General features: G+C 35.2%; 1 protein-coding gene and 2 pseudogenes across 2 annotated transcripts in view; all 3 read right to left on the reverse strand.

Annotated features, from left to right (window-relative positions):
* Positions 1 to 666, reverse strand: part of LOC106871712 (caspase-3 pseudogene) — a 3,732-nt pseudogene extending 3,066 nt beyond the window's left edge. The window contains exon 1 of the transcript XR_016241871.1: positions 1 to 666. This exon is cut by the window's left edge and continues 3,066 nt beyond it. The product of XR_016241871.1 is annotated as a caspase-3 pseudogene (transcript).
* Positions 667 to 5,402: 4,736 nt separating this feature from the next.
* Positions 5,403 to 7,099, reverse strand: LOC106879931 (caspase-3). The gene has a single exon (XM_089351864.1). The coding sequence runs from the start codon at positions 6,315 to 6,317 to the stop codon at positions 5,436 to 5,438; it is 882 nt and encodes a 293-aa protein (XP_089207990.1). The 5' UTR covers positions 6,318 to 7,099; the 3' UTR covers positions 5,403 to 5,435.
* Positions 7,100 to 11,554: 4,455 nt separating this feature from the next.
* Positions 11,555 to 12,460, reverse strand: LOC106871711 (caspase-3 pseudogene; annotated as a pseudogene).
* Between the last annotated feature and the right edge of the window lie 213 nt (positions 12,461 to 12,673).

Consider the following 12,673-nt stretch of genomic DNA (forward strand, 5'->3'; position numbering starts at 1 on the left):
ATTTTACGTTATTTATTATTAAAGCCAGATTCTTTTTATTACGAACCATGTCATATTTGGTATTTACAGATTCGCCACTTTCCTCAACAGACACCATTTCAACATCTTCAGGTTGTGAATCGGGGTTTCTCTCTTTAAAAAATATACCGTCAACACGTTGTGCATCTGTGTAATCCATTGTTGAGCGGAATATTTATAAAGATGCGGGAATGTATTATGGGAACAACAAACAGTGGATTGTTCTGAAAGTTGACTTTAAAATTTCACAGCAGTTAAGGAACGGAAATAGACGATAAATTAGTGCTGTTTTTGTCGTTGTTCAGCACAGAAATAGCAGTCAAATTGTATTCCTTATAAATATCAAGATGGTGGGAATAACTCAAACGATTATCCAATAGACAGTAGTAAATATAAGTTAATACTTAATAAGTAAAAGATCCACATTTGTTAAACTTACACCTGGATTAAACCAATGTATAACTGCTAATAAACTGATAAAATGTGCAGACATAACTTGATAATAAATTAGACAATCCACTGAATGAGAATTTCACTGAATTTGTATGATACAACAGTCGTTTCTTAGCACCCGACTACTTCGGCGTTTTATTTTTTTCCTTTTCTGAATATATGTGTAAGATAAGTCACGCTTTAATAAATACTGGTTAGCAACGGATCAATGATAAAAGTTTCTACATTTAGGTCAGTGAATGGGCTAGGCAAGTTTTCTATGCATATTTTTCTGAGAAAACTAGTTTTTTTCATTGGAAGTTTTATTGTCCGATGCGTATAGCTGTCGTAAATATAGATATACACAGGGAGAATATACAAATAATAACAACAGACGAGGACAGGTGGTGTAAATAACAAAAGTATATATTAGTATGACGCTCGGGAATACGGAAAGTCTTTGACGTTTCGAGCTACGCTCTTCAACAGAAAGAATACGGAGACAAGGAGAAAAACACGGAGAAAAAAAATTGAATAGTGTTCAGTCAACGGTCAATCATAATATGTACACACACACACACACACACACACACACACACACACACACACACGCACACACACACAGATAGAGAGTCAACAAGTGAGACCATGATAATCTCAATATAGAAAACACTTAGAAGTGCTCAAATGATTCGGGCTTACACCCCGATATCTTCATCGGGAACCAAATCAACAGGGTAAAGAGTGGCCATAAAGAAGACGCAAGTGAACAGATATGGAGACATGGATCCAAATAAACAGAGAAGCCATACATATATGTATGTATGTATGTATAGCTACGCAGACGATATGTATGTATTTTTGTATTTTTTTTTCTATGTATTTTCTATGTATTTTTTTTTTTTTTAAATATGTGGGGTAGACGAGGCCCATTAGCCAAGTGAAGGCAACTCTTCTAGGAGAAGGACACTCCGACATAAAACCAGGTCCATGACCTCTGTGGGAGCAGACTGGGCTCTCTTTCTTTTTTATGAGGTCGTGGTTGGGACAACCAGTATAGGAGAATAAAACTCCGAATTCAAATTGATCTACCACTGCTGGCTTGCAGTCTCCTTTTGAGGAAAAGCCTAGGAGAGGATACTCTGATATAAAACCTGCAGTCAACTTAGTACTAGTCATCTTGCTCTCGCTTGTCACTGGATTATACTATTTTGACCTAGAGAGTGGCAAAGGTGTTGTACAAGCGTTTGTCACTAAAATCCAATGAAGTACAGATGTCCCCAACAAGACAAAACACTGTCAAATCACAGTCATCTTAGTATGACCCGAGAAAAAATTAGGGAAAAGAAAGAGAGAGAGAGAGGAGGAGGAAGGATGGATGGGGGGAGGAAGGAAAAAGGAGTGAGAAGGGCAAGAGAGGAGAGGAAGAAAGAAGAAAGGAGGAGAGAAAAGTCCTGTGGCGATGGAGGAGTGGCGACGTATGCAGACTTGACCGGTTGGAAGCATACAGTTACAAATCTGCACATAAGGCGGCAGGGTTCTTATCTTAACATCGCTAACATGTCTTCATGGACAGGGGCTGTTTTCGGTGGAGAATCCTGTGTCTGAGCAGCCCTTTCAAGGAGAACACTGCTCACCTGGATATACTGGGAAGGTGCTAGAAAAGGTGCATTAAAAATTGTCTGTCCGCACTCTGCTGGTTAGTTTACTGCGGCTAACGGTGGTTCAATATAGCAGGAACGAACGAAGAAATATAAGCAATAATAAAAAGTATGCGAGGAAAAAGGTTTTACTTAACTTGGCATGCTGGAATGTGAGAACTCTCTTGGATCGAGCGGATAGGCCTGAAAGAAGAACAGCTCTAGTAACTAAGGAGCTGAGACGTCTTAATGTTGATATTGCAGCTCTATCTGAAACAAGATGTTCAGGTGAAGATCATCTTGTTGAAAGAGCAACCGGCTTCACAGTGTTCTGGGTTGGGAGGCCAAAGGGAGAGAAAAGGGAGGGTGGTGTTGGGTTTGCAATTAGAAGTAATTTACTGAAAGACCTAGAACAACCACAAAGTATAAATGACCGTATGATGAAACTCCGGATCCCCCTCTCTTGTGGACGCTTTGTGACTGTTTTCTCCATCTATGCTCCCACACTCTCAGCAAATGAAGAAAATATCCATGCATTCTATGAGGAACTTAGAAGTAGTATCCTCTCAGTCCCTCTGAATGAGAAGTTGGTTGTGCTCGGCGACTTCAATGCACGTGTTGGCAGGGACAATAGTGCTTGGAATGTACTTGGGTGGTATGGAATAGGTAAGGTGAACAAAAATGGTTTACACCTGCTACAAATGTGCTCTGAACTAGGGTTGGCTGTTGGGAACACATTTTTTCACCATAAGCTGAAACATAAAGTCACCTGGATTCATCCAAGATCAAAGCAAGGTCACATGATTGACCTTGTATTAACTCGGAAATCTGACCTACAGGATTTGTGTAGTCTCAGAGTATTGCGAGGAGCTGATTGTGATACTGATCACAAAATGGTTAGGGCTAAGTTCAAATTCAGGGTTCGTACAAGAAAGCGCAGTGCAGGTGTGCGAGTCCCCCTAAAAATTGATGTAGGACAACTTAAACAGCCACAGGTCTCACAGCTATTTCGAGATAGGTGCAGTAATATTTATTTTGAAGGTTCATGGCAATCTTTTCGAGAAGGATTATATAAGGCTGGAGTGGATGTGCTGGGTTTTAAGAGGAGACAACATAGAGATTGGTTTGACTCCAATGATGCAATGGTAAATGAGCTACTGGCAACAAAGAGGTCTACTTATGAAAAACTTCTTAACCCAAACATTAAGGGCAAAGAAAAACTAGAAAAGGTATACAGAGCGCAGAAAGCAGAACTGCAAAAGGAATTAAGGAGGCTCAAAGATACCTGGTGGAGTAATTTGTCTGAGGAAATACAGGCATCTTATGACAGGAAAGACATTAAAAACTTGTACGGCTTATTGCGATAAGCTTTTGGACCGCAGTCCTCAACGTATGTTCCCTTGAAATCAAAGGACGGAATTCACCACATTTCAGAAGCTACTTTGAACAAAATGCAAAGTGGTGCATCAACATCTTCTGCCCAATCTGATAGAATTCTGACAAAACTGTGTAGCAACAGATCGCCAGCAATTGCTTCATCACAAATTGCCGTTCTAGCTCCTGCGAAAAGGGATTACCCTGCTATGTATAATCAGGGCAGCGCAAAAAGTTGTTTTGCACAAGCATTTGTATAGCCAATTAGACGGATGAAATTTACGTACGCTTAATAATGTTACGCAAAACAGCCTTCAGACTTTCCCTATTAATTTCATCGTCTTTTGAATTAAGAACATATTTACATCATGAGGGTTTTTTCATTGTAAGGCTTTCTTTTTTAGTTGATTTTCACTTAGCAAGACTTATTGTAGATGGTGTAATAAGTCACACCCGGACAAGGTTGGGTTATACTGCTTGTAGTCACTAAACACAAGACAACTTCTGCGTCTTATTTATTTCATATATCGTGTGAATATTACCATGTTATTTGTAAGAGATGTTATGCTTAAAAATTACTGGTTATAAATGAACCAATGGGAAATTAACTACAGTTAGGACGACGACGATGACAGAAAAGCTATCTTTGTAATTTACGCGTAAGAAATATCACAAATATTTTTCTTACAAAACGACATATATTTATTGCGATATTTTTGTTCAATGTGTCTAGCGTTGCGAATGTACATTTGAACACGAACACAAACACACACACACACACACACACACACACACATGCACACACACACACACACGCATATGCACACACACACGCACACACACACATACACCCACAGACGTACACGAACTCTACACACACACACGCAAACATACATACTTACGTACATACCTATATACGAACTTACACGCATAGTTATATATATATATACATCCTCCATCATATATCATTCTGTGCTATTATATTTGCGTTTGGGCTTCTGTAGTATGTGAATGAATAATTGAATTAGTTGTGCTTCCTCGGGCCATATATAAATATTGTCCCCGTAAATTGAAATTCTCGGCTTCAAGAGCAACTTATCTGTCTGTCATAGCCTGGAGTTGGTAGTAGCCATTGAGTGTATCAAGTGACGTGTTGTGGCTGAAGGTCCGTTGTTTAACTGCTTTGAATATTTATATACCGGCCGAGGAAACACAACCGAATCTCATGATACAGGAAAACGCTTGCATAGAAACAATTGTAGTGATTGCAAATAAATGTCCAACCGTACTTCTTCTTGCTGACTCTAACTTATTGAATTATATATATATCTATATATCTATATATATATATTTGATCCTTTATATTGAACACTCAATATTTCATCTACATTCAATACTTTATTTCATGGTGCCATCCATTTTTATTTTATTTTATTTTATATTATATATTGTATATTATATTATATATTGTATATTCCATATTCTATACCCCACATTGGTTCTGCAGAAATATAAATAAAACATAAAAAACAGACAGTGTTGGAATTCTTTTAAACAAAATAATATATTCCTCTATACACAATCATACAAAAAAACCACCTTTTTTGTATTTATTTTTACTCGCATATATATATATATATATATATATATATATATATATATATATATATATATATATATATATATATATATATATATATATATATATATGAGTAACAAAAAGGGAGGAATTTCGATTATCCTCGCGTGGCGAGTTGTAATATAAACAAGAAATTAAAGAACCAAAATGCAAAACACTTTACATAGATTTAATATAATTTTTAATATATTTTATATTGTGTTGCTCGACCGGTTTCACTTTCACTAATCATGACATGTATATAGATGTATTTATATATATATATATATATATATATATATATATATATATAATTGAGAAGAGAGTGGAAGAACGTATGTTAAACGAATATTTTATTTGTAAAAGTATAGTTCTTTTGTTAACATGCTTACTATGGAAGGAACCTGTTTCTTTTTATTCAACCGGGGATCATCGTTTATAGACTCATATTCATAGGCAACTCTACGATTTACCGAAAGCATTAATTGTTGCAGTTCAAGTCGGTCTCCGTCTTTTTCCAAAATGTGGGCTAACGACTGAATAAACCACGATCCATTAATAGAATCTGTCCAGGAGTAAAATTCAGGGACAGTGGAATAAGCCAGAAGAACGTCTGCCCAAAGTGGTACTTTGTGAGATGTAACATTTTGATATTCGCCTCCAAAAGCAGCGGCATCGTGCATAATTACTCCACTGTCCATTTTCGTTCCCCGACAGGCTTGTATGAAGAATAGTTTTGGCTTACCTATTAAACCTGGGCATCTATCAGGAAGCAACATCTTCACTAAATCGTTAAGATTTACCTTACCATCAGTACCATAAATCTGGTCATCGTCTTCACCGTGGGTCAATAAAACACAAACGAAACAGTTATAGTTCCCATGGTCCATCGCTGATATATCCGTAAAGATTTGTTTCATGCTTTTCACTGATAAATTCTTGCGGTTAATCACATTAAAACGCAATGTCTTCAATGTATTTTCAATTGCTGATGCATCTCTGTGGGATCCCTGTCGTTTAGACATTTTAGTCGATTCGTCGAAACTTTCATTGTCGATTATTAGAGCCAGGTTCTTTTTATTACGATCCATGTTATATCTGGTATTTACGGATTCGGTGCTGTTCTCAACAGACGTCATTTTAACATCTTCCAGTTGTGAATCGGGATTTCTCTCTTTAAAAAAAATACCTTCAACGCTTTGTGCATCTGTGTAGTCCATGGTTGATCGGAACATCTATAAAGCAGCCGAAATGAGGCAGTAAAGCTTCAAACCGTCAACTGATATGGAAGTTGAGAAACGGGGGGAAAAAAAACGATAAATTTCTCGGTTTTTCCCTTAGTTCAGCTCAGAAAATTAAACCCTGACGGTGCGGATAACAGAAACGATTATTGAATTGGCATTAGTTTATATAGGTTAATGATTAATAGAGTAAAAGTTACACTTTTGATAAACGTACTCCTGGGTTTAATCGATATTTAGCGGCTGATATTAGTTGATAATTTACAAAATATGCCAAAATAACTTGATAATAAAAAAAAGATAGTCCGCTGAACGTCAATTTCACTGACTATGGATGTGATTTTACAATAGTCACTAAACACAAGACAACTTCTGCGTCTTATTTATTTCATATATTGTGTGAATATTATCATGTTATTTGTAAGAGATGTTACACTTCGAAATTACTGGTTATAAATGAACCAATGGGAAAATAACTACGGTTAGGACGACGACGATGACAGAAACGTTTTCTTTGTAATTTACGCGGAAGAAATGCAACAAATATTTTTCTTACACAACGACATACTTTTATTGCGAGATTTTTGCTCAATGCGAATGTACATTTAAACACGAACACACACACACTCACACATGCACAGTCACGCACACACGCGCGCACGCACGCACACATACACTCACAGACATACACGACCCCCCCACACGCATACATACATACTTACGTACATACCTATATACGAACTTACATGCTTTGTTATATATATATATATATATATATATATATATATACACACACACACATATATACATCCTCCATCATATTTCATTCTGTGCTATTATATTTGCGTTTGGGCTTCTGTAGTATGTGAATGAATAATTGAATTAGTTGTGCTTCCTCGGGCCATATATAAATATTGTCCCCGTAAATTGAAATTCTCGGCTTCAAGAGCAACTTATCTGTCTGCCATAGCCTGGAGTTGGTAGTAGCCATTGAGTGTATCAAGTGACGTGTTGTGGCTGAAGGTCCGTTGTTTAACTGCTTTGAATATTTATATACCGGCCGAGGAAACACAACCGAATCTCATGATACAGGAAAACGCTTGCATAGAAACAATTGTAGTGATTGCAAATAAATGTCCAACCGTATTCCTTCTTGCTGACTCCAACTTATTGAATTTTATATATATATATATATATATATATATATATATATATATATATATATATATATATATATATATATATATATATATATATATATATATATATATATATATATATATATATATATATATATATATATATATATATATATACATATATATATATATATATATGAGTAACAAAAAGGGAGAAATTTCGATTATCCTCACGTGGCGAGTTGTAATATAAACAAGAAATTAAAGAACCAAAATGCAAAACACTTTACATAGATTTAATATAATTTTAAATATATTTTATATTGTGTTGCTCGACCGGTTTCACTTTCACTAATCATGACATTAAAATGTATTTAAATACGTATTTTCTTAAGAAAAAGATTTTTTGCTCATGTTGTGTATGGAGTTTATGAATGGTTCAAAAAGTAGGAAAATCTAAGGGGAGCTAATTCGTTATCGTTATTATTGTGGACAGAGGGAATATTGTTCATCTTTCGGTGGTTGTTGGATATATATATACATATATATTTAATAATAATAATAGGGATAAAAATCCAAAATTACAGTTAAAAACTCAATTAAAATCAATTTATAAAACTTAAAATTAAATTAAGTTTCACAGTATTAGATATTAATAGGTATTAAATATCCTTTAATTATTAAAGAAATTAAAGAAGTATGAGTTCATGAACCTTGGTTCTTTTCCGTAAAACTATATATATATAAGCAATGTTAATTCTCTAAATGAAGTATTAACAGTAACTGCACGATAAAGTGTAGTATATTGCCACTTAAGTGTGGCTGACCCCACATTGCTTGTTTTCACCTTTTCAATATCAGTGAAGAATGTCACTGGAAAAGAAGATATAAGGTCTGCCAGGTTTTTCTCTCTCACCAAGGTCATCAGCTGTCGAACGCCGACGAAGGGAAATAACCCTGAAATCCGGATACGTTCGTGCTGCTGGCCGAGGTGAGAGGGATAACTCCCTTGGCAAACAGGACACAGTCGTGTGTCGATAAGCCAGCTGGAGGAGATGTCCTCCTGGGGCTAAAAGCAACAGTAACATCCACCCCTAGGGGTCAGCCACACTTAAGTGGCAATATACTACACTTTATCGTGCAGTTACTGTTAATACTTCATTTAGAGAATTAACATTGCTTGTTTTCACCTTTTCAATATCAGTGAAGAATGTCACTGGAAAAGAAGATATAAGGTCTGCCAGGTTTTTCTCTCTCACCAAGGTCATCAGCTGTCGAACGCCGACGAAGGGAAATAACCCTGAAATCCGGATACGTTCGTGCTGCTGGCCGAGGTGAGAGGGATAACTCCCTTGGCAAACAGGACACAGTCGTGTGTCGATAAGCCAGCTGGAGGAGATGTCCTCCTGGGGCTAAAAGCAACAGTAACATCCACCCCTAGGGGTCAGCCACACTTAAGTGGCAATATACTACACTTTATATATATATATATGCACAAAATTTCAAAAACTAGAGTAATGAGGAGAAACATGTACAGGGATGTGTATGTAACCGTGAATTGAAATATGTATAGAGATCAAAGTTAGTTATGAGTGCATCATTTAAACGTATTCTGTATTTTTCGATGAAAGAATTTTCATTATTTAAACGTTCTTGTATAGAAATTGTATCTTTGCACTGTTAGAGGGGAAAACTGAAATTTGGTTTGATGTCACCCGATGTGGATTTTCCTTCTTTAATTTCTTGTATAACCTGGTGTAGAGCTCAATATATATATATATATATATGCATCAGGACGAAGGGTTCGTCGAATACAGAATTGCAAGAAGAAAGTAAGATGACAAAAGAATAAAGAATTATCTGATGAACTTCATTAACTTACAGTCGTTTCTGCTACAGGATGCAGTGCACTCATAGTTGAGTACCCGACTAACACCTTTTAGCTTCATCGGAGAGAGCGAAGAAGGAAGGGAGTGAGCGAGAGAGAAAGAAAAAGAGAGCGAGTGAGAGGGAGAGAGAGATATATAATACATAAATACAGTGAGCGGTACCGAGCAAAAGAATGTGAATGCAGTCGTTTTGTTGGGTTGTTTGGACGGGTAGTCAGTGGCCACCCCAGTGCACTGGAGTACAGTGTTTTCTATGAATGTTTTCTCTTTTTATTTTTATTATTTTTTTTTTTGCAGGTGTAAATAAGTACTGTCTCGACTCCTAGGATTCACGTGTTGTGTTACCCGATTCCACGGCGTTTCAGTTACCGAAATCGCAACATTCATCCAAAACGGGATTTAAGTCTGTCATAGGGTTACCCATTTACGACCGAGTGGACTGACAGAATATAAAATGAAGTGTTTTTCTCAATAACACCACACACTGGTCCTGGAATATGAAATGAAGTGTTTTTCTCAATAACAGCACACACGGTCCTGGAATCGAAATTACGATCTTGAACTCGTGGGTACAACTAACTAACCGCTAGGCCACGCCCTTCCGCTCTAGTCTTTATATCTATCAAAGATTCTCTTTTCTCTCGAGAAACACTGTATTCGCTGTTTTTACTTTTTAATCGATCAAGAGTTCAGAAGAAACATTGGTTGAAGAGATTCCAGTCAAGAACTGAGGAATGGCTTTTAATTTCCAACCCGTGCATGAATTAATCCTGGGACATTATCTTAGCAGTGTAAATAGAAACATTATTTCCAATCTTGTATATAGTCAGCAATGATATCTTGCGCAACTGTTGTTAAATTTATCGCTAGTTCTTGAGCATTGTTCTTCAGCCGTGCAATTTTAACAAAGACTTAGTCATCGTATTATTGGCTACCTTTGACTCTTGAATCATAGCTCAATCTGCGCCTGCGACATTTGGTTGAAAAATTCTCTATCTCGCAGTCGGCGTAAGGTGTCATTAATTAGGTAAATCGATCGGCAAAAAAGTGAAATTGTTACCAGGTTATAAGTGTAAGTGCAGTAGTGGTGACTGGTGAGAAACTGAACAAATGTCGATGTAGCAGTAAAACAACTCTGAAATAACAGCCAACCATGCTAAGAAATGAAAGACCATATAAAGCGATGTAGTCCTAATACAAATAAAGAAAAAAAAATGTTAATGGTTATAATGTAATTTTATTATAAGTCCACTGGACAATAATTGGACACGGAAATAACAGTTTCTGCCATTAATATTAAGAAATAAAATCAAATTATCAATGTTATCATTTCTCTGTCATATATTACTGAACAAATTTTGATGAACATAAAAAAAAAATATTACAATTAAACGAAATAAGTTCTCAGAAAAGAACTGAAAACGGAGAAGTAGAAAGTTCAAGGTTATATATATATATATATATATATATATATATATATATATATATATATATATATATATATATATATATATATATATATATATATATATATATATATATATATATATATATATATATATGTGTGTGTGAGTACCATTAATATTAAGAATAAAGCAAATTATCAATGTATGCTTTCACAGCATTTTAATTATTTCAGCAAAAATGTTCGTAACGACAAAGATTTAGTAAATTAGTAGTCTTTAGTAAATTTAATATTTTATCAGTGATATAATGCAAACCTTGCAAAATCGTGTTATCGTCCTCAACTGTAGAATGATAAGTTTACAAAGGAGCAGCGGCATGACTCACTGTCATATATCTTACAGGAAATAAATTTTGATGTACGCAAAAGATATTACTATTAAAACGGAAAATCAACTTCTTACAACAGATCTGAAAACGGAAGAAAATAGGTAATGTATGTATGTATGTATGTATGTATGTAAGTATAAATGTATGTATTTATGTAAGTATGTATGTATGTATATATATATGTATATATATACATGTATATAGATGTATTTATATATATATATATATATATATATATATATATATATATATATATATATATATATATATATATATATATATATATAAGTATGTATGTATATATATATGTATATAGATGCATATATATATATATATATATATATATATATATATATATACACATATATAATTGAGGAGAGAGTGGGAGAACGTATGTTAAACGAATATTTTATTTGTAAAAGTATAGTTCTTTTGTTAACATGATTACTATGGAAGGAAGCTGTTTCTTTTTATTCAACCGGGGATCATCGTTTATAGACTCATATTCATAGGCAACTCTACGATTTACCGAAAGCATTAATTGTTGCAGTTCAAGTCGATCTCCGTCTTTTTCCAAAATGTGGGCTAACGACTGAATAAATCACGATCCATTAGTAAAATCTGTCTAGGAGTAAAATCCAGGGACAGTAGAATAAGCCAGAAGAACGTTTGCCCAAACTGGTACTTTGTGAGATTTGATATTTCGATGTTCTACTTGACCATCAGTAACATCGTACATAACTGCACCGCTGTCCAGTTTTGTTCCCCGACAGGCTTGTATGAAGAATAGTGTTGGCTTACCTATTAAACCTGGGCATTTATTAGGAAGCAACATCTCCACTAAAGTATCTAGTCTTACTTCTTTATCCGTGCCATATATCAGGTTATCGTCTTCACCGTGAGTCAATATAACACAAACGAAGCAGTTATGATTCCCATGGTCCATCGTGGATATATCCGTAAAGATTTGTTTCATGCTTTTCACTGATAAATTCTTCCGGTTAATCACATTAAAATGCAATGATTCCAATGCCTGTTTAATTGCTGATGCATCTCTATCGGATCCTTGTCGTTGAGACATTCTAGTCGATTCGTCGAAGGTTTCATTGTTGATTATTAAAGCCAGATTCTTTTTATTACGATCCATGTTATATCTCGTACTTACAGATTTGCTACTTTCTTCAACCGACTCCATTTCAACATCTTGAGGTGTTAAGTCGGGATTTCTTTCGTTAAAATATATGCCTTCAACACATTTTGCATCTGTGTAGTCCATGGTTGATCGGAATATCTATAAAGCTGCCGAAATGTGGCAGTAAAGCTTAAACTGCGAATTGCTATGAAAGTTGAGGGACGGAAAAAGACGTATATTATTTCGTTTTTTTCCCTTTGTTCAGCTCAGAAACAGCAGTTAAGTTAGTTCCGGATGGGCATATAACAGAAGTGATTATTCAAGTGATATTAGTTAATATAAGTTATTGAGACAAACACTTACCTCTCTGGCTAATCGCTCATCAACTTTTTCAAG

Source organism: Octopus bimaculoides, chromosome 5 (assembly GCF_046866305.1).
Source record: "Octopus bimaculoides isolate indiv1 chromosome 5, ASM4686630v1, whole genome shotgun sequence".
In the NCBI taxonomy this organism is placed as follows: Eukaryota; Metazoa; Mollusca; class Cephalopoda; order Octopoda; family Octopodidae; genus Octopus; species Octopus bimaculoides.